At 41.5% G+C, this 21,687-nt stretch overlaps 1 protein-coding gene across 2 annotated transcripts in view; it reads left to right on the top strand.

The window, feature by feature from the left end:
- The window catches only part of LOC124802496 (poly [ADP-ribose] polymerase tankyrase), a 295,411-nt gene that overhangs the window by 176,579 nt on the left and 97,145 nt on the right, over positions 1-21,687 (top strand). For both annotated transcript variants that reach the window (XM_047263314.1, XM_047263313.1), the window contains exon 8: positions 16,651-16,780. In XM_047263314.1, the coding sequence (XP_047119270.1) occupies positions 16,651-16,780 (130 nt within the window). The remainder of the gene's footprint in view (positions 1-16,650; positions 16,781-21,687) is intronic.

Raw genomic sequence — 21,687 nt, 5'->3', positions numbered from 1 at the left:
TAACAATACTAAAACATTACATACCAGTGAACATCATAGGTGTCACCAGCACTAAATTATTGGGGGTAGGGGGAGGGGGTCTAACTAAATGGGAGATCCTGTTGAGAAAAGCTGAAAAAATTAGGACCTAAAACCACTATTTGGAGCATTCAGGATACATCAACTGTGTACAGGGTTATTACAAATGATTGAAGCGATTTCACAGCTCTACAATAACTTTATTATTTGAGATATTTTCACAATGCTTTGCACACACATACAAAAACTCTAAAAGTTTTTTTAGGCATTCACAAATGTTCGATATGTGCCCCTTTAGTGATTCGGCAGACATCAAGCCGATAATCAAGTTCCTCCCACACTCGGCGCAGCATGTCCCCATCAATGAGTTCGAAAGCATCGTTGATGCGAGCTCGCAGTTCTGGCACATTTCTTGGTAGAGGAGGTTTAAACACTGAATCTTTCACATAACCCCACAGAAAGAAATCGCATGGGGTTAAGTCGGGAGAGCGTGGAGGCCATGACATGAATTGCTGATCATGATCTCCACCACGACCGATCCATCGGTTTTCCAATCTCCTGTTTAAGAAATGCCGAACATCATGATAGAAGTGCGGTGGAGCACCATCCTGTTGAAAGATGAAGTCGGCGCTGTCGGTCTCGAGTTGTGGCATGAGCCAATTTTCCAGCATGTCCAGATACACGTGTCCTGTAACGTTTTTTTCGCAGAAGAAAAAGGGGCCGTAAAGTTTAAACTGTGAGATTGCACAAAGCACGTTAACTTTTGGTGAATTGCGAATTTGCTGCCCAAATGCGTGAGGATTCTCTACCACCCAGATTCGCACATTGTGTCTGTTCACTTCACCATTAAGAAAAAATGTTGCTTCATCACTGAAAACAAGTTTCCCACTGAACGCATCCTCTTCCATGAGCTGTTGCAACCGCGCCGAAAATTCAAAGCGTTTGACTTTGTCATCGGGTGTCAGGGCTTGTAGCAATTGTAAACGGTAAGGCTTCTGCTTTAGCCTTTTCCGTAAGATTTTCCAAACCGTCGGCTGTGGTACGTTTAGCTCCCTGCTTGCTTCATTCGTCGACTTCTGCGGGCTACGCGTGAAACTTGCCCGCACGCGTTCAACCGTTTCTTTGCTCACTGCAGGCCGACCTGTTGATTTCCCCTTACAGAGGCATCCAGAAGCTTTAAACTGTGCATACCATCGCCGAATGGAGTTAGCAGTTGGTGGATCTTTGTTGAACTTCGTCCTGAAGTGTCGTTGCACTGTTATGACTGACTGATGTGAGTGCATTTCAAGCACGACATACGCTTTCTCGGCTCCTGTCGCCATTTTGTCTTACTGCGCTCTCAAGCGCTCTGGCGGCAGAAACCTGAAGTGCGGCTTCAGCCGAACAAAACTTTATGAGTTTTTGTACGTATCTGTAATGTCTCGTGACCATATGTCAATGAATGGAGCTACAGTGAATTTATGAAATCGCTTCAATCATTTGTAATAGCCCTGTATTTCAATGGCACTTAAAATTCCAAAATAATGCCAAGTGTAAGCCTGGATTATAATGTGTTTTGTGATTACTGAGTATAAAAAAGTTATATAATATGAACATTTAAATTTATTGACTGTGTGCTTTTGATCATTATGTCCTACACAAAATTGCAATAATGCTAAGTTCTTCCCATATATAAAAGCTTCATTTGTGCAATGTTTCATGTCATTCAGTTGAACAAAATGTTTTTAAATACTGTGTTAGTCTTGTTATTAAAATTAGTTTAAGAAATTGAAAATAGTCCATCAGAAAACATAAAAGTATTTCATAGTTTAAAGTACAGAGGTATGCTTTTAAAACGTGGAGAACACTAGAAACCTATTACTTTACAGTAGTACCCTCCAAAAATTCCACTGCTTGGTTTTCTTTTACTGACTAATGCAGGTGAAGACATGACAGGAAAATTGCTAGTTTATTACAAGCCTTTTTGTAGGTAAGAATCAAGGTAAAATAATATGTGTAGAACATAAAAGACTATATGCTATATTTAGATCATTTTAAAAACTAGTTGATGAATTCCTATGAACTAGGTGTTCTACATTGTAGCGGTAAAATTAAATTGGAATACGTTTCGTAATAAATATTTACTTACCATCGTTCTTTTGCCATTTAAAAAAGACTATATTGATGAATTGCCTTGAACACTCTTCATAGCAACTTCGTTATTTTACCAACGACGGACTGCAAGTTATTGTCAAGTGGTGTTAGACTCTTAGCCATCTGCCTCTTGGCCATGCCTCCTACAGACTTACGGCAAAACCAAGCAGATTCAGGCGTATCTACTCTGCTCCTTCATCACTTTTACTTGTACCAACACAATTAATCAAAACACAGAATAATGTCTTTTTAGCAAATAATATATGTGGATTTGATTCACTGGCATGTTAGTAAATTGTGTAAACCATTCATTCTTACCGCAAAAGAGCTTTCAGTGTGTACAAACAATGGAAAATTCATGATGGAATGTAAGAATATTATGAAAAGGAAAGGTGCTACTCACCAAATAGCAGAAACGCTAAGTCACAGATAGGCACTCGTGTGTGTGTGTGTGTGTGTGTGTGTGTGTGTGTGTGTGTGCGTGTGTGTGTGTTGCCTTTTGCTGACAGAGGCCTTACTGGCCAAAAGCTTTATTTGTGACAGTCTTTTTGTTGTGCCTATGTGCGACTCAGCATCTCCGCTGTATGGTGAGTAGCTACTTTCCTTTCCATATACTGTTTCAGTATGTACATTTAGTTAAGTGTGGGTATATTTGTTCAGCAGTATCATTTTTTCTCAACCGAGACTCAAAAGATTGGTATTGCTTATCAAAATATTTAGGTTGAAGATGTGCCCCCGCCCCCCCTCCCCCAGTTGGTGAAAATGAAACAAGCATTCAACAGTGGCTATGCAGTGCTGTGACATAGTGATGTCTAACTGCGAAGACTGGCAGTGGAACTGAGTCTCACTAGAAGTGAGATATCTACATCTACATGACTACTCTGCAATTCACATTTAAGTGCTTGGCAGAGGGTTCGTCGAACCACAATCATATTATTTCTCTACCATTCCACTCCCGAACAGCGCGCGGGAAAAACGAACACCTAAACCTTTCTGTTCGAGCTCTGATTTCTCTTATTTTATTTTGATGATCATTCCTACCTATGTAGGTTGGGCTCAACAAAATATTTTCACATTCAGAAGAGAAAGTTGGTGACTGAAATTTCGTAAATAGATCTCGCCACGACGAAAAAGTCTTTGCTGTAATGACTTCCATCCCAATTCGCATATCATATCTGCCACACTCTCTCCCCTACTACGTGATAATAGAAAACGAAAACGAGCTGCCCTTTTTTGCACCCTTTCGATCTCCTCCGTCAATCCCACCTGGTAAGGATCCCACACCGCGCAGCAATATTCTAACAGAGGACGAACAAGTGTATGTAAGCTGTCTCTTTAGTGGACTTGTTGCATCTTCTAAGTGTCCTACCAATGAAACGCAACCTTTGGCTCGCCTTCCCCACAATATTATCTATGTGGTCTTTCCAACTGAAGTTGTTCGTAATTTTAACACTCAGGTACTTAGTTGAATTGACAGCCTTGAGAATTGTACTATTTATCGAGTAATCGAATTCCAACGGATTTCTTTTGGAACTCATGTGGATCACCTCACACTTTTCGTTATTTAGCGTCAACTGCCACCTGCCACACCATACAGCAATCTTTTCTAAATCGCTTTGCAGCTGATACTGGTCTTCGGATGACCTTACTAGACGGTAAATTACAGCATCATCTGCGGAAAACCTAAGAGAACTGCTCAGATTGTCACCCAGGTCATTTATATAGATCAGGAACAGCAGAGGTCCCAGGACGCTTCCCTGGGAAACACCTGATATCACTTCAGTTTTACTCGATGATTTGCCGTCTATTACTACGAACTGCGACCTTCCTGACAGGAAATCATGAATCCAGTCGCACAACTGAGACGATACCCCATAGGCCCGCAGCTTGATTAGAAGTCGTTTGTGAGGAACGGTGTCAAAAGCTTTCCGGAAATCTAGAAATACAGAATCAACTTGAGATCCCCTATCGATAGCGGCCATTACTTCATGCGAATAAAGAGCTAGCTGCAGCTGCGTTGCACAAGAACGATGTTTTCTGAAACCATGCTGATTACGTATCAATAGATCGTTCCCTTCAAGGTGATTCATAATGTTTGAATACAGTATATGCTCCAAAACCCTACTGCAAACCGACGTCAATGATATAGGTCTGTAGTTGGGTGGATTACTCCCACTACCCTTTTTAAACACTGGTACGACCTGTGCAATTTTCCAATCTGTAGGTACAGATCTATTGGTGAGTGAGCGGTTGTATATGAGTGCTAATTAGGGAGCTATTGTATCAGCGTAATCTAAAAGGAACCTAATCGATATACAATCTGGACCTGAAGACTTGCCCGTATCAAACGATTTGAGTTGCTTCGCAACCCCTAAGGTATCTACTTCTAAGAAACTCATGCTAGCAGCTGTTCGTGTTTCAAATTCTGGAATATTCCATTCATCTTCCCTGGTGAAGGAATTTCGGAAAACTGCGTTCAATAACTCCGCTTTAGCGGCACAGTTGTCGGTAACAGTACCATCGGCACTGCGCAGTGAAGGTATTGACTGTGTCTTGCCGCTTGTGTACTTTACATACGACCAGAATTTCTTCGGATTTTCTACCAAATTTCAAGACAATGTTTCGTTGTGGAACCTATTAAAGGCATCTCGCATTGAGGTCTGTGCCAAATTTCGCGCGTCTGTAAATTTTATCCAATTTTCGGGATTTCGCGTTCTTATGAACTTCGCATGCTTTTTCCGTTGCCTCTGCAACAGCGTTCAGACCTGTTTTGTGTACCATGGGGGATCAGTTCCATGTCTTACCAAGTTATGAGGTATGCTGTTGCTACTATATCTTTGAATTTGAGCCACATCTCGTCTACATTTGCATAGTCAGTTCGGAAGGAATGGAGGTTGTCTCTTAGGAAGGCTTCTAGTGACACTTGATCCGCTTTTTTAAATAAAATTATTTTGCGTTTGTTTCTGGTGGATTTGGAAGAAACGGTATTGAGCCTAGCTACAATGACCTTGTGATCACTAATCCCTGTATCAGTCATGATGCTCTCTGTCAGCTCTGGATTGTTTGTGGCTAAGAGGTCAAGTGTGTTTTCGCAACCATTTACAATTCGCGTGGGTTCATGGACTAACTGCTCGAAATAATTTTCGGAGAAAGCATTTAGGACAATCTCGGAAGATGTTTTCTGCCTACCACCGGTTTTGAACAAGTATTTTTGCCAGCATATCGAAGAAAGGTTGAAGTCCCGTATAAGTGGGGTATTTATTTGTTACGAGACTCAAATTTTCTCTGAACTTTTCCACAACTATATCATCGGAGTCTGGGGGTCGGTAGAAGGAGCCAATTATTAACTTAGTTCGGCTGTTTAAGTATAACCTCCACCAATACCAATTCACACGGAGTATCTACTTCGACTTCACTACAAGATAAACCACTACTGACAGACACAAACACTCCACCACCAATTCTGCCTAATCTATCTTTCCTGAACACCGTCTGAACCTTCGTAAAAATTTCTGCAGAACTTATTTCAGGCTTTAGCCAGCTTTCTGTACCTATAACGATTTCAGCTTCTGTGCTTTCTATTAGCGTTTGAAGCTCAGGGACTTCCCCAGCACAACTACAACAATTTACAACTACAATTCCGACTGTTCCTTGATCCAAGCATGTCCTGTATTTGCCATGCACCCTTTGAGATTGCAGCCCACCCCGTACTTTCCCGAGGCCTTCTAACCTAAAAAACCGCCCAGTCCACACCACACAGCCTCCGCTACCTGTGTAGCCGCCAGCTGAGTGTAGTGAACTCCTGACCTATTCAGCGGAACCCGAAACCCCACCACCCTGTGGCACAAGTCAAGGAATCAGCAGCCAACAAGGTCGCAAAACCGTCTGACCCTCCACCCAGCTCTGCACCAAAGGTCCGCAGTCGGTTCTGTCAACGATGCTGCAGATGGTGAGTTCTGCCTTCATCTCGCGAGCAAGACTGACAGCCTTCACCAAATCAGATAGCCGCTGGAATCCAGAGAGAATTTCCTCAGATCCAAAGCGACACACATCATAAGTCCCGACATGTGCCACCACCTGCAGCTGGCTGCACCCTGTGCTCTTCATGGCATATGGAAGGACCCTTTCCACATCAGGAATGACCACCCGGAATGCACATGGAGTGCACACTGGATTTCTTCCCCTCCTCAGCCGCCATATCCCTAAGGGGCCCCATTACGTGCCTAACATTGGAGCTCCCAACTACCAATAAGCCCACCCTCTGTGATTGGCCGGACCTTGAAGACTGAGAATCATCCTCTGAAACAGGGCAGGCAGCTGCATCTGGTTCAGCCAGAGACAGTGCCTGAAGCCTGTTTGTCAGACGCACCGGGGAGGCTTTCTGATCAACCTCCGGGGACGTCTTTCGCTGCCTGCCACGCCTTGGAACGACCTCCCAATCAACCACAGGCGTGGGCTCAGCCCCACTGCGGGCAGCAACCGAGGCAACCACAGCGGCAGACCAATCTGGGGACAAATGGGACGAGGTTGATATCCCCGTGATACCCAAGTCCGGCTCCACACAGTGGTGCCCATTGGCAACAGCCTCAAGCTGCGCGACCGAAGTCAGCGCCGCTTGCGGCTGTGAGCGAAGGGATGCCAACTCAGCCCTCATCCGAACACAGCAATCACAGTCCCTGTCCATTCTAATCGATGTTGAACAACAGTTACTGAAACACGAGTCCGTGCCTAGATAACGCAATGGAAACACGCAAAGAATGTATTAACTAACCTCAACAAATGCCTAACGACTGCGCTACAATCTGCCTGAATTTACGATTACAGTAACTAAAACTCGAAATTACACCTCCTATACGAAACTCACATGCAATTTAAGTAAGAATCTACGAAGTAAACACTGAAGCGCGATGCTACAACTCTCAAATACTATAATACGCCCGAAATTTATGAATTAAACAATGCAAGTACCCAAAAACACGCAAAGAAATTAAGAATTAAACTATGGAACAAATAAGTAAGCTAGGGGTATACGACTTGCTGCTGCAGCTGCTTATCCAACGGCGGCAGGGAGCACACTGGCCGTTGAAATATACTACAGATTAAGGACTAGGTTCCCAAGATGCATGGGGGACTGATGACCTTAGCTGTTTAGCCCCCCTTAAACATTCCAACAACCACCACCACCACCCAAGATGCAAATAGATGAAGTGTATGCACTTTAAAGTAACAAAGCTGCCTAAACTAATGTGTATTGCTGTGTTATGAGTAAAAAAATACTTCATTAGTATAATGTCCACACCTGAAGTGACAGAAAATGTCCATCAGTTCACCATTGCCATCATAATCAGGTAACCTTGATCACGAAAGGAGGATCCATTTATTTAGGAAGCAAATCTGTCACCGTCACAAAGCCCATTGTTTTCCCATTTGTCTTGAATCGGGCACATAAAGTGACATCTTGGACATCAGTTTATGCTCATTTTAAGGTTTATGTGTATCTGTCTTGATAAAAAGTCAAGATACAATTTTAACATTAAATACTATTAGTTACCAGTGTTAATAAATTGCTGCCCTCAAAATTATGAATTTTTTTTATTCGGGAACTGAGGGAATGCCATATTTTGTGACAATTCGTTCAAGACAGCCAATTTCATAGTAAGCTGCAAAAAATCATTTATTTTGTGTTAACTGTTAATATGGAATTTTCTTATCCCTTTCTGTTGCTAATTACAGGATATACTTATTAGCATCTGTTTGTCACTTGATGTCCTAGTTCTTTGCTGTCATGCTGTTGAAACTGCTTGTGGCTGATAATTTTCCCTGTAAGAAACTAAAGTAATCAAAATGCCTGCTGTCACAATTCTAAGTATATAGTGAGCATTCCTGTATCTGGCTTGAGTGTCCCCACCCGCATACAGGATGTGTGAACAGCATATCTGTGTTTATAGTTCTAGCATTTAGCCCCATCTATCTGTTTCCTCACATGCTATAGGCGGATGTTGAAAGGAAGGTGGATTGATCAGAATCAGCAAAGGAAGGAACACATGGAAAACGCTGATAAGGAGGAGGGACAAGGTGATGAAATATCTGTTAAGACATAAAGGAATAACTTCAGTGGTACTAGAGGGAGCTGTGGAGGCTAGAAAATGTATGGGAAGACAGAGATTGGAATATATCCAACAAATAATGGAGGACATGGGATGCAATTGCTGCTCTGAGGTGAAGAGGTTAGCACAGGAGAGGAGTTAGAGACGGACAACATGAAACCAGTCAGAAAACTGGTGACTCAAAAAGAAATTGGTTTTAAATGACAGCCATAGTGTTCATGGCAAACTTCATGTCTTTGCTGATACGATTGCTAAATATTATTTATAATATATAAGTGCCATGTAGAGTCAAAAGCATATTGTATCCTGTGTCACTCATCGCTGGTGTCAGAAATCTGTCCTTTTTAAAGATTTAAGTGCCCCCCCCCCCCCCAATAAAAACAAATCACGTGGATTAAGGACTGCAGCCGTCTGTGCTTCAGGAGCTCCATAACCACTCCAATATGAAGGAATTGTTCAGACGGTGTCACACATAGATGCAGAAGTTAGTGAAAGCACCATCATGTGTGAACAACATTTTTGTATAATAGGCCAGACTAACTTCTTCAAACAATTCTGCTAAAGAAATGTACAGTAACTACAAATATTACTTTTTTGTTAATCATGGTGGTAACATACGGGACACTAGGAGATGACTGATAATCCTTTACACAATATTGGCACTCTACAATTGTTGGTGATCCCTTATGTACAGGGTTATTACAGATGATTGAAGCGATTTCACAGCTCTACAATAACTTTATTATTTGAGATATTTTCACAATGCTTTGCACACACATGCAAAAACTCTAAAAGTTTTTTTAGGCATTCATAAATGTTCGATATGTGCCCCTTTAGTGATTCGGCAGACATCAAGCCGATAATCAAGTTCCTCCTACACTCGGCGCAGCATGTCCACATCAATGAGTTCGAAAGCATCGTTGATGCGAGCTCGCAGTTCTGGCACGTTTCTTGGTAGAGGAGGTTTAAACACTTCACCATTAAGAAAAAATGTTGCTTCATCACTGAAAACAAGTTTCGCGCTGAACGCATCCTCTTCCATGAGCTGTTGCAACCGCGCCGAAAATTCAAAGCGTTTGACTTTGTCATCGGGTGTCAGGGCTTGTAGCAATTGTAAACGGTAAGGCTTCTGCTTTAGCCTTTTCCGTAAGATTTTCCAAACCGTCAGCTGTGGTACATTTAGCTCCCTGCTTGCTTTATTCGTCGACTTCCGCGGGCTACGCGTGAAACTTGCCCGCACGCGTTCAACCGTTCCTTAGCTCACTGCAGGCCGACCCGTTGATTTCCCCTTACAGAGGCATCCAGAAGCTTTAAACTGTGCATACCATCGCCGAATGGAGTTAGCAGTTGGTGGATCTTTGTTGAACTTCGTCCTGAAGTGTCGTTGCACTGTTATGACTGACTGATGCGAGTGAATTTCAAGCACGAGATACGCTTTCTCGGCTCCTGTCACCATTTTGTCTCACTGCACTCTCGAGCGCTCTGGCAGCAGAAACCTGAAGTGCGGCTTCAGCCGAACAAAACTTTATGAGTTTTTCTACGTATCTGTAGTGTGTCGTGACCATATGAATGAATGGAGCTACAGTGAATTTATGAAATCGCTTTAATCATTTATAATAGCCCTGCACATAATGTAAGGGCGTTCTGCTCAATCAACGTATTATCAGATGTCTTCCCTTGTGGAATAGGCTTCATCAGTGAAAATGATTTTTATTGAAAGATGCTGGTTTTGTATCTGCTGACTTATAATGAAATTGCAAAAGTTGAAGCCGGCCAAAGTGGCCGTGCGGTTAAAGGCGCTGCAGTCTGGAACCGCAAGACCGCTACGGTCGCAGGTTCGAATCCTGCCTCGGGCATGGATGTTTGTGATGTCCTTAGGTTAGTTAGGTTTAACTAGTTCTAAGTTCTAGGGGACTAATGACCTCAGCAGTTGAGTCCCATAGTGGTCAGAGCCATTTGAACCATTTTTTGCAAAAGTTGAGCCTCTGATGGTAATGTTTCAGCAATAACATCTGCCGCATCTGCATGTAAAAGAGGGTGGAACAGTACTCCCACAGCAGAGCTTTGTGATATTCCAAATACAGTTCAGAGATACTTGGTGCTTGTTTTTCATTGCTCTGCAACAGTTTGCCACAAATTCTATCCATCATTCACATTGTACATCAATTGGCTTAAGTCTCTTAATCCTAGAGATGCCACAAATCCACCTTGCTTCTCAAGTATTTCTCCACTGACTAAAATGTTTGTGTTAATGGGAGGTGCCTCTTGGGAAGTTAGTTTTGGTGCAGTGTCACACAGCTTCTACTCATCCATCTGCAATACCATAGATAAGTTCAGGGTGTATACGAACTGGGAGATCCGGGAAAAACCCGGGAATTTTTTCATCCGGGAGAAAACCGGGAAAAACCCGGGAATTTTTTAGAATTTTGGGAATTTTTCATTTTGTTTTCAGTTAAATTTTTGTAATTTTGATTGGTAAGAAATGATACTCTAACAAAGTATATTACTGTATCCCACTACTGCAGGATAATACTGCAACAATAAAACGTGAACGAAAGGAAAAAAACGAAAATAAAACTTAAATTGCAAAGGAAATGCGTCATATACAGTAACAAAACACAGTGCTCATACAAGCGTCTGCCAACAGCAAAATGTGTCAAAGACTATGTAATGTTCCGTAACAACAAATTGCCTCCGATGAGCGTGACGTCACAACTGTTTACATTAGATTCGTTTTAGCAGTTACGAGCAGGATAATGCGCACGCGCAGTTGAGTAGTACCTTCTCCCACTTCTGGCTACAGAAATGTGACAGTGGGCTGTGTAAGCAGTCGCAGCAAGCAGCTAGATGCTACTGGGAAAAATTTTACTGGAGTGCCCAAGCTGCCAGATTCTTGCATGCGCAGCAGGCCCAGATCTAGGAGGGGGGCGGGGGGAAATTCATATTTTTGAGGGGGGAAAAAACCTTGTTTAACAAAGCGACTAGCATCCAGCGCACGTTAATCTATCGATTATTCATATGATTGAAACGCATCCCTGTCGGTTTTTGAACACATTCTGATTTCTGAATGAATCGCAAGTTGATTTGTGAATGTGTGCATAGTGTACATGATGTCTCTGTCAGGGGAATCCTCATCGCCTGTAGAAACAAACTTTCCTACAGACAGAAGGGGCTATAGGAGCTGAGCGGAGTAAGGCCGAACGGATGAATTCCAACCGCTGTCTGATTGTGTGGTTGATTAGGTTTGCGAATGATGGGCGTTGCTATAATTACTAGCTAAATCCATAGATTCAGACTACAGGAGTGGAAATAAACGAATTACAGGTGAGAAAGATTACGTATTACCTTCTCGATGTATCCAAGAAAATGAAATATTGACAGAAAATTTTTGGCCAGATCTCTATACTAGTAAGGGCCAGTTGTACAGTCCCCAGCTAGCAGCTGCTATCTGGAAGAAGTGCCGAAAACGCGTTGTACGAACATGTAGCAACGCCTAACCGGAGAATAATCGCGGGATAACTAAACCGGTGATTATGGCAGAGTTAGTGGATTTAACCTGCAAATAAGCTTTGACATTGGCAGGAATAGTTACAGAATTAGTGATAACAAGACTGTTTGTTAGAACGAGGAAGGAGAAGAAACGGGGACACAACACAAATTATGGAACAATATGACGATTCCAAGTTTGTATAAAAATTTCGTACTACTACTTTTTGATCTCGTACTGGAGCATATGAATGAAGTGTGAAACTATTTCCTAATGGAAAGTAGTAGGCCTAATAGGCATTTGATATTGGTACTTTGTGAATTATATTCTGTCGTTACAAAAAAGACCATTTGTGCCAAAACAGTTTCGTTTATTTGGTGTGTATTACAGTTGTTGCTGTTTTAGAAAGGCCTATTTTGTTTTATCTAGCAGACAGTGACAAAATATACGTAATCAAATAGGGAAACAACACCAGTCTTGGGTCCTATTTGGATTAACAGCTTTTTCAGTATTAGACAACGACGTTTCGACTTTTCATGTAGTAAAACGTTTGACGAACTTTGATGAGGTAATAGATCCTTTTGCAGAAGGGAAAGCACGCCATGTAAAGCTGTAGCAAGATTAGAGAGAAAAAAATTCTAGGAGCTAAGGATTGAAGAAATGTGTGTTGTCTTGCTTGTCTCATATCTTTACTGGGTTTGTGTGTCCTATATTTAATTTTATGTCACACAAAGCAGCAAGTTGTTAGCTGACAGGGAATAAAAAGTGCAAATTTTCTGAAGGGTTCTTTTTTTAAAGAAAAGAGGCACAAGATGTCAAACCAGCCGATTGTAAGTAGGAGAGGCAGCACAGGACATTTTAATTTCCACTGCCCTGAATATGGTTTGATGGAATCCATAACAAAATATACACGTTTCAATTCCACAGAGCGAAGTAGAGTGATGTGCGATAGAAGAAAGCTGTGTGAGGAGGCGAGACACTGCCCTTTGGCACACTTACGAGCATATAACATGTCTTGTATTCCCTCGAACACACATGTTTTATGCATCAGACTTTTCAGAAAGGTGTGCGCTGCAAAATGAATATATTTTTGAAAATTCGATTTTTTTTAATATTTGAAGTCCTATATCAAACACCCTGGTTCGGAAATATCGTAGATCTGGGGCTGATGCGCAGAGCGGTCTGAGTTACAGTGGGGAAGTGGGTAGTCTCCTGTGACCCATGTTTACATTTAGTGATATTGCTGTTTCTTCTTCGTTTATTGCTCTCACGTCAAATGAAAACAAAACAGATTTCTGTGGCTGGGAGCCATAAAGTGAATTAAAATACATTCACATAATTATGGAAGGCTGAAATGTGTTATTAGTTGCAGATTTTATTTTATTTACACCTTTCTGACAGTCAACCATTAATTGCCTTGCAGAACAAAGAAGTTATTTTTGTCGGTTTGCTAAAGAAATTTTCTTTTATTAATCTTTTCCGCTGAGGCAGACAATATACAGGGTGATTCAAAAAGAATACCACAACTTTAAAAATGTGTATTTAATGAAAGAAACATAATATAACCTTCTGTTATACAACATTACAAAGAGTATTTAAAAAGGTTTTTTTTTTTTTTTTCACTCAAAAACAAGTTCAGAGATGTTCAATATGGCCCCCTTCAGACACTCGAGCAATATCAACCCGATACTCCAACTCGTTCCACACTCTCTGTAGCATATCAGGCGTAACAGTTTGGATAGCTGCTGTTATTTCTCGTTTCAAATCATCAATGGTGGCTGGGAGAGGTTGCCGAAACACCATATCCTTAACATACCCCCATAAGAAAAAATCGCAGGGGGTAAGATCAGGGCTTCTTGGAGGCCAGTGATGAAGTGCTCTGTCACGGGCTGCCTGGCGGCCGATCAATCGCCTCGGGTAGTTGACGTTCAGGTTTCATAACTAACCTTTTTCGTAGGACTCTCCATACAGTTGATTGTGGAATTTGCAGCTCTCTGCTAGCTCTGCGAGTCGATTTTCCTGGGCTGCGAACAAATGCTTGCTGGATGCGTGCTACATTTTCATCACTCGTTCTCGGCCGTCCAGAACTTTTCCCTTTGCACAAACACCCATTCTCTGTAAACTGTTTATACCAACGTTTAATGCACCACCTATCAGGAGGTTTCACACCATACTTCGTTCGAAATGCACGCTGAACAACTGTCGTCGATTCATTTCTGCCGAACTCAATAACACAAAAAGCTTTCTGTTGAGTGGTCGCCATCTTAGCATCAACTGACGCTGACGCCTAGTCAACAGCGCCTCAAGCGAACAAATGTATAACTAAATGAAACTTTATAGCTCCCTTAATTCGCCGACAGATAGTGCTTAGCTCTGCCTTTGTCGTTGCAGAGTTTTAAATTCATAAAGTTGTGGTATTCTTTTTGAATCACCCTGTATTTGAAATGAAGTGTTTAATTCCACACACTGTTCGCTGCATTTCAAGTGCACGTTTACAACTTCTAGCACGTATGGCATTATGCCATAATAAAGAACCAAATATGAGATAACACAGTACTGGTACTCCAAGAAAATTTACATCCCAAAAACCACATTGAAAAGCTTAATATCAGGTCATGGCCTACTTAACTGGGAATCTGGACATACGAATGTGCACTTTAAATGTGCACATTTTAGTATGGGTCACGAAATTCCGATGCTCTTTGAGTATCCTCTGATGTTATGTTTCTTTATGACATAATGTACGATCTTTTAATGTTTTACACGTACGAACATACGGGCTCCCTACGACAATGTAGCTGCGCAAGTGCAGTGACGCCTGTCATCTGGCGCTCGCTGGTAACGTGCGATAATGTACAATGAATTTCTTAAATCACAGAGAATTTGAATCTCATTTAAAAATCAACTCTTTGATGACTAGCAATTTAGATGATTTTCGAGCCCAGAAGATCAGACATTTCTGTCATTATTATAAATTATACTGACACATTTGTGTGATATATCTTAAATTGTAATACACCCATAAAAGACCAACATTGTATGTGAAAGCTTAGATTCTCTTGCAGCGTATTAATTTTACAGACCACTATTATATTTGAAAGCTTTGCGTTTCGTGTAGCAACACTATGTATATTAATTTAAACCATTAACTTTTTCTGTTTGTGTGTTCGCGCTACTTAACAGTGATGTTGCTATTGGCTGACTACATCACGTGTCCTAAGCTCTGAATACCCGCTGTCATCGGCTGGCGAGATCACGTGACATGAACTATGATTGGCTTGCAAAAGTGCATCGCAATCTCGATTTCAATGCTTCAGAAATTAACATGCGGTGTTTGGTGGAATTCGAATTTATACTTTTGTAATACAAAAATATGCAGCGTACATGTTGCTGCACATCAAAGATCTTTCCAAAGCGGGTTTTTTTCCCTGTGTTTATTTTTCTAAAGCGCCGGGAAATTCTACTCCCTTGTATAAAACCATAATCATTCAAAGGGCTTATACAGTTCCGAGATACAATGTACTGCCACTTAACAGGGGAAAAGTATGTTTTCACCCGGGAGAAAGTGTATTTTTAACCGGGAAATCCGGGAATTTTTTTTCCTTGCCCGCGTATACACCCTGAAGTTGCATGTTGCCATATACCTCATTTGTGAAAATTACCACAGATATGATATTGCAAAGCATCCTTTAGCAGCTGTTGGTGCAGTGCATGTCGGCTAGAGTGAACAATGCAGCACTGATGTAAACAATGTTGTTCCTTAATTGGTGGAATTCTCTTTCTGATTGTAGTTAGAACTTCATGTGACATGACACTGTACATTCAGTCACTGGTAGCAGGGTGTGATTCACAGCTTCTCATAGAATTGCTCATGCTGTACAATGAGGTGGCTTTCTTGCCTCATCAGTCCAGTACTGCCTGATGCAAATCAAGAGAATAACTTGTGCAGGTCATGATGTTCTTCATTATTCCTTTAAATGACTAACATTATTTTCTTTTTTTTAAAAAAAATAATAATTCCAAGAGGAAAGAAAACTGTAGTTCTACACTTTTAGTACATAGTAGTATGCAGTCCTTTGAGTATTTTTCCTCATTTATGATTCACCCTAATTTATGGCAATATTGCCCTGGTACAGTCCATGGAATGGTACAGATGCTATGTGGGAAAAGACATTCTACACCTATGTGTATACTTCATAAGCCACTGCATGCACTCTACATTGTGGGTGGTTACTTTGTACAATTGCTGTTCTTTCCCTTTCCTGTTCCACTCACAAATGGAGTGAAAGAAAACGAATTGTTTCTATGCCTATTCTGCCTTGTTCTGACCTTGCAGTCTTTATGTAAGATGAACATTGGAGTCACTAGAATCATTCTGCAGCCTTGGTGCACAGAGTTGTATGAGCTGATAACAATTAAGTCGCTGATGATACTGTAAGTAGTTGTATTTTCTGGGGTGAGGATAGTGGTGATGTAAGTGATAATTTTTTGCTTCAGTGTGTTTGGTCTCATGAACAAACTGGATTTCTGGTCATGATAAACAGAAATAATTTAGATTATCTTCTGATGTTAAGCCATACAAACAATTGGTGGTGTTTCTGGTACCTATTCTGTGGAGTGGCTGAAGAAGTTACCCCGTTGTAAACACATCTTTATGATGGATATTCGGTGTTGTGTATCAGACATCGAATCCAAAATCACAGTTTGTAGATTGTAGCTCTAATATCTTCTGTGTCACTATGTTTCTTTCCACACATTGTTTGACTTGCTACAAATTAGTGGTGTCATTTAATGCATTGAAATTGAGGTTAAAGATCTGTTGAGTGGTACACAGTGTAAACATTATTTTGTGGGTGTAATTGTATTTTTCAATATTTTCATGTGTTTTTTTTCCCCCCACTTTAGACCCTCCATCAGGAAGTGCTGATGTGGAATGTCAGCTTCTGGAAGCAGCCAAGGCAGGAAACACAGACCAAGTACAAAGGCTTTTAACTTCCTATCCACATATCGTCAATTGCAGAGATCTGGATGGCAGGTAAGCCAACACAGAATTTGATATAATAATAAGTCATAATTATCTGCTTCGTCCACCCATCCCCTTTGCACTTTCATAAGTTCATCTTCATATGCCACTACCAGAACCAACATCAACATGACCAGTAGGTATATTTTATCTTCTCCTTATAAACTACTGTATATGCTTTCTGACAGTGGAGAAAATTTGCAGTACATTGAAGGAGAAAGCAAAGTAAAAACAATCCAACACAGGCATAAGCAACTTGCTAAATCCATCATTGTCACATCTTATTTGATGGGTCAGCAAACGAGGCTTCAACACCAGTTACGGTTCTTAAACTTCTCTCCCTGTTCAGTACTGTCCCAGGTATGCCCCCTCTACCCATTGTCAGATTTCACCATGTGCTCATACCCGTGTCTTGAGATCTTCCTTTAGAAACTTGCTGAAGTGTGACCATTATTATAGTAAGAACAGTGTCATTTGCACAAAGGATGAAACACTACTACTACTACTACTACTACTACTACTGCACACTTACTGGCAACAACATTGTACAAGTTTGTGAATGCCTAATTTCCAGTTTCAACTTTCAGTTGTGTTTTTTTACTATGTGCTGTTTGAAATACAACGGTTATACTTTAATGAGAAGTGAAGCTTACCTCCATTCAAGCGAAAATTTGTTATTCCTTAAAACAAATGTGGGCTAATTCTTCATCTTTCAGATTTGCAGCTCTTGTCTTTTCTTTCTGCGTCTTCAGTTAAATTATGGGATATAGGTTCCGCCATTTTGCAAACACATTGTTTTTTTCTTTTTACCCAGATGTGTTTCAGCACCTCCTTGTCGTCATCAGTGGGGTTTCTAATATTGAAACGTGTAAGAAGTTATTGTATTTTAGCTTGTAATTGATCTAATAAATTGAGACCTCAAGAAAGTGGTTTTTGTAAACTGTGATTTTTATATTACATGGTTTTGCAGGACCAACTGTATGGTGTCCTGTACTGATAGCTTGTCATCTGCAAACCAAATGATGTAAATGTGAATTTCATTGGCTCGTTAACACATCCCTTGATTTTTTTAAAAACGTGATCTTGGTGTGTCAAAATGTTTTGCCTGTCTATTTGTTACTACTCCTGTTTTGTTGTGACTGACCCTTCTTCTTTTGCATTCTAGGACACGGCACATACCTATAGATGTACTTTGTGTAATTTCATCATTTAACAACATTTTACTTTGCAAAAGGCAGTGAGTGCTGTGTTGTTGTATTTCCTAAACTGTCAATATGGATTTGTTCCCGAGAGAGTTTGGCACCAAATTCGAATTTTGTTTTCTCTCACACCCCCACCCCATTCGCGTGCGCGCACGTGTGTGTGTGTGTGTGTGTGTGTGTGTGTGTGTGTGTGTGTGTGTGTGTGTGTGTGTGTGTGCGTGTGTGTGCGTGTGTGTGCAGACGCGCGTGTGTGTGCGTGTGTGTGTGCGGACGCGCGCGCGCGCGCGCGCGTGTGTGTGTGCGGACGCGCGCGCGCGCGTGTGTGCGTGTGCGGGACCGCGCGCGCGCGCGTGTGCGTGTGCGGGCGCGCGCGCGCGCGCGTGTGCGTGTGCGGGCGCGCGCGCGCGCGCGCGCGTGTGCGTGTGCGGTCGCGCGCGCGCGCGCGCGCGTGTGCGTGTGCGTGTGCGGGCGCGCGCATACCTATAGATGTACTTTGTGTAATTTCATCATTTAACAACATTTTACTTTGCAAAAGGCAGTGAGTGCTGTGTTGTTGTATTTCCTAAACTGTCAATATGGATTTGTTCCCGAGAGAGTTTGGCGCCAAATTCGAATTTTGTTTTCTCCCACACCCCCACCCCATTCGCGTGCGCGCACGTGTGTGTGTGTGTGTGTGTGTGTGTGTGTGTGTGTGTGTGTGTGTGTGCGTGTGTGTGCGTGTGCGGGCGCGCGCGCGCGCGTGTGTGTGTGTGCGGGCGCGCGCGCGCGCGCGCGTGTGTGCGGGCGCGCGCGCGCGCGCGCGCGTGTGCGTGTGCGGGCGCGCGCGCGTGTGCGTGTGCGGGCGCGCGCGGAAACAAATGAGCAACAGCACACGACGTTTGATGTATATAAACTGTATCAGACTGAGATAGCTAGAAAGTACCATGTGTCTGTAAGGAATATGTGCGAGACACTTTTGCCGAAGGAACAAAGTGACAAAGTGGTTGGTGTTGATATGAGTGGACCAGAATAAAGGAAGGGGTGCCGGATACAGCAGAAGAGGTGACAGGTGAAATGAAATGGAAGAAAAGAAATTGGTTTAATCAAATGTATGAGGAAACTGTAAAAGGACGAAGAAAATCCAGAAACAGGTGGATAAACAGTGGAAAAAATCATGTAGAATATGTGAAATGAGACAAAACAAGAATATTGAGGGCAGGAAAAAGGAAACATCTGACTCCCGTGCCGAAAGAAAATGAGACAGCAGGTCAAAGAAACAGCAGTATACAAAGTATACAAAATATCAAACAAGTGGGAAATGGAAGAAGAGACAAGTCTCTAGTCATTAATGATAAAGATAGGCAGAGTTGACAAAGAAATGATCCTAGAAAGTTGGACAGACTATGTTCTTAGTCTGTTAAATGCAGAAAACCAGAAGAGATGTTTCAGTAAACAGAACAAGAAAAGAACTATGAAACAGTTGGTGTTAATGAAAGGGGTGTGAGAAAAGCAGTAAATAGTCTGAAGAAGAAGAAGAAGAAGAAGAAGAAGAAGGTACCAGGAGATGATCAAGGAGGGAGGAAAGACTTGTTCAGGTGTTGAACAGACTAGTCAAAAAAAATGGTTCAAATGGCTCTGAGCACTATGGGACTTAACATCTATGGTCATCAGTCCCCTAGAACTTAGAACTACTTAAACCTAACTAACCTAAGCACAGCACACAACACCCAAACATCACGAGGCAGAGAAAATCCCTGACCCGGCCGGGAATCGAACCCGGGCGTGGGAAGCGAGAACGCTACCGCATGACCACGAGCTGTGGACAGACTAGTCAAAATAAGGTAAAAAGAGAGAGAGACCAACAGAATGGGAGCTAGCTGTCATTCTACCAATCCACAAAAATAAAAGAAAAAAGACTGTAATAATTGTAAAATAGATTTCACTGCTGAATATGAGCTACAAGATCTTATTCTTAATAATAATGGAAAAACTTGAGCCATGAGCCAATGAAATAGCAGGGAATTACCAACCAGGTTTAAGGTAAAAAAAATCTACAATTGACCATATATTTAATATGAGACAGTATTGGGAATTTAACACTGTCATAGATTTTTCAAAGATAGACAATAGTGTCCATAGAGTGAGCTTCTACAGCATCCCTAGGGAGTTTGGAGTACGTGAGAAATTCGTCAAACAGTTAAAAACATTTACAGCAGAGGTGAAAGCTATAGTAAGATATCAAGGAGGAATATCAAAGAAAGTAGAGATACAAACTGGGGTACAACAAGGTGATGCTTTGTCACCCATATTATTTAACACTGTCCTTGAAAAAGTTGTACACAAGACGAGAAAAGTAGGAAACAGCATCAGTCTGAATGGAAATCTGCAGATGCTAGTGTATACAGATGATATGACAGTTATACCAGAGTTGCCAAGAAAAGAAGTGATGAAATAAGTGAAGAACATGTAAAAACGGTGAAGGGTGTGAACAGTAGTGCAGGGCAAGCGGGCTTAAGAATAAATCCAGAAAAGACAGAAGTGACGGAACTAATTAGAATGTGCCTAGGGATTTACAGGTGTGACAGACTAAGCTGAAGATAGCTGAGATCATGTTTCAGCAGGTGAAATGATTTCCAGCTAGGAGTAAAACAACAAACTGTTAATTTATGTAATAGCTTAAAACCAATCCTGAAAGCAAACATAATCTTAACAGAAGTTAAAATGAAATAATGTAATACAATAATTGCCCCAGTGCTGGTGCATGATATAAAAATACCGAGTACAACAAGAGTGATAGAGAACAATTGATTGTGTTTGAGAGAAAGATTTGTGGGCCAGTGAAGAGAGAAACAGGGTGGAGGAAACTAAAATATGAGGAAATGTGCACTGTGATGAAGCAGACTAATATTATACAAAAAGCAAAGGTTAAGCAACTACAATGGAGTGGACATGTTGCAAGATCAACAGATGATGTCATTCAAAAATTATTGTTGGTAGGAAGGCTAGAGGCTTTGCGCCTTTGGGGAAGAACACAAACAAGAGGGAGAATGATTATGGGAAGACCTGCAGTAACAAGGGTTCACAAGAAACTGGTTGGAAGTTGCACAGAACAGCATCTGCTAGAGGCAGTTTGTAAGGTTGGTGCATGGTCTACACGGTCCCTAATTGCTGATTAAGTGAAGTGTTTTTCAAGGTGTGGTTGATATTGGAGATTAGGAAGGTCCAGGCTGTGATATGTTTGTGGTCATAGCTAATTTTGCTGAGGACAGGAAAATATATTTGGTGGTTGTGCAAAATATTATCTGTCTGTAGTCTCTGACAACTGCCTCTAGCCTTTGGCACACAATTAGTATTTCAAGTTGCAAGGCTGTTGGGGAGGGTTTTTTGATATGGGACATGTGACAGCTATAAAAATTGGGCTTTGAAGCACCATATGAAATGAGTTTAGCAGCAGATATTTAGATTCTGGAGGCAATTTTTATGGATCCTTTTCATAAAGATCTCATCAATGTATCTGAACCATAAGAGAGGTTTTATAAGAAAAGAGAAGTTACTATGGCTCATAATGTGGTTTATGAAGGAAGTGGCAGGTTTAGCATCAAGAGGCTGATGAAATGATAGTCTTCTGTGACAGCAAAGCCGTCAGCATAAGGGATGTTGGTACACATTGACATATCATCCTCAGTGACAGGCAAAAAATATGTTGTTAAGGGCACAGCAACAATGCAAAGGCCGTGA

This window comes from Schistocerca piceifrons, chromosome 6, assembly GCF_021461385.2.
Source record: "Schistocerca piceifrons isolate TAMUIC-IGC-003096 chromosome 6, iqSchPice1.1, whole genome shotgun sequence".
Classification (NCBI taxonomy): Eukaryota; Metazoa; Arthropoda; class Insecta; order Orthoptera; family Acrididae; genus Schistocerca; species Schistocerca piceifrons.
The sequence above is the reverse complement of the archived record's forward strand: the minus strand, read 5'-3'. Positions and strand labels throughout refer to the sequence as shown.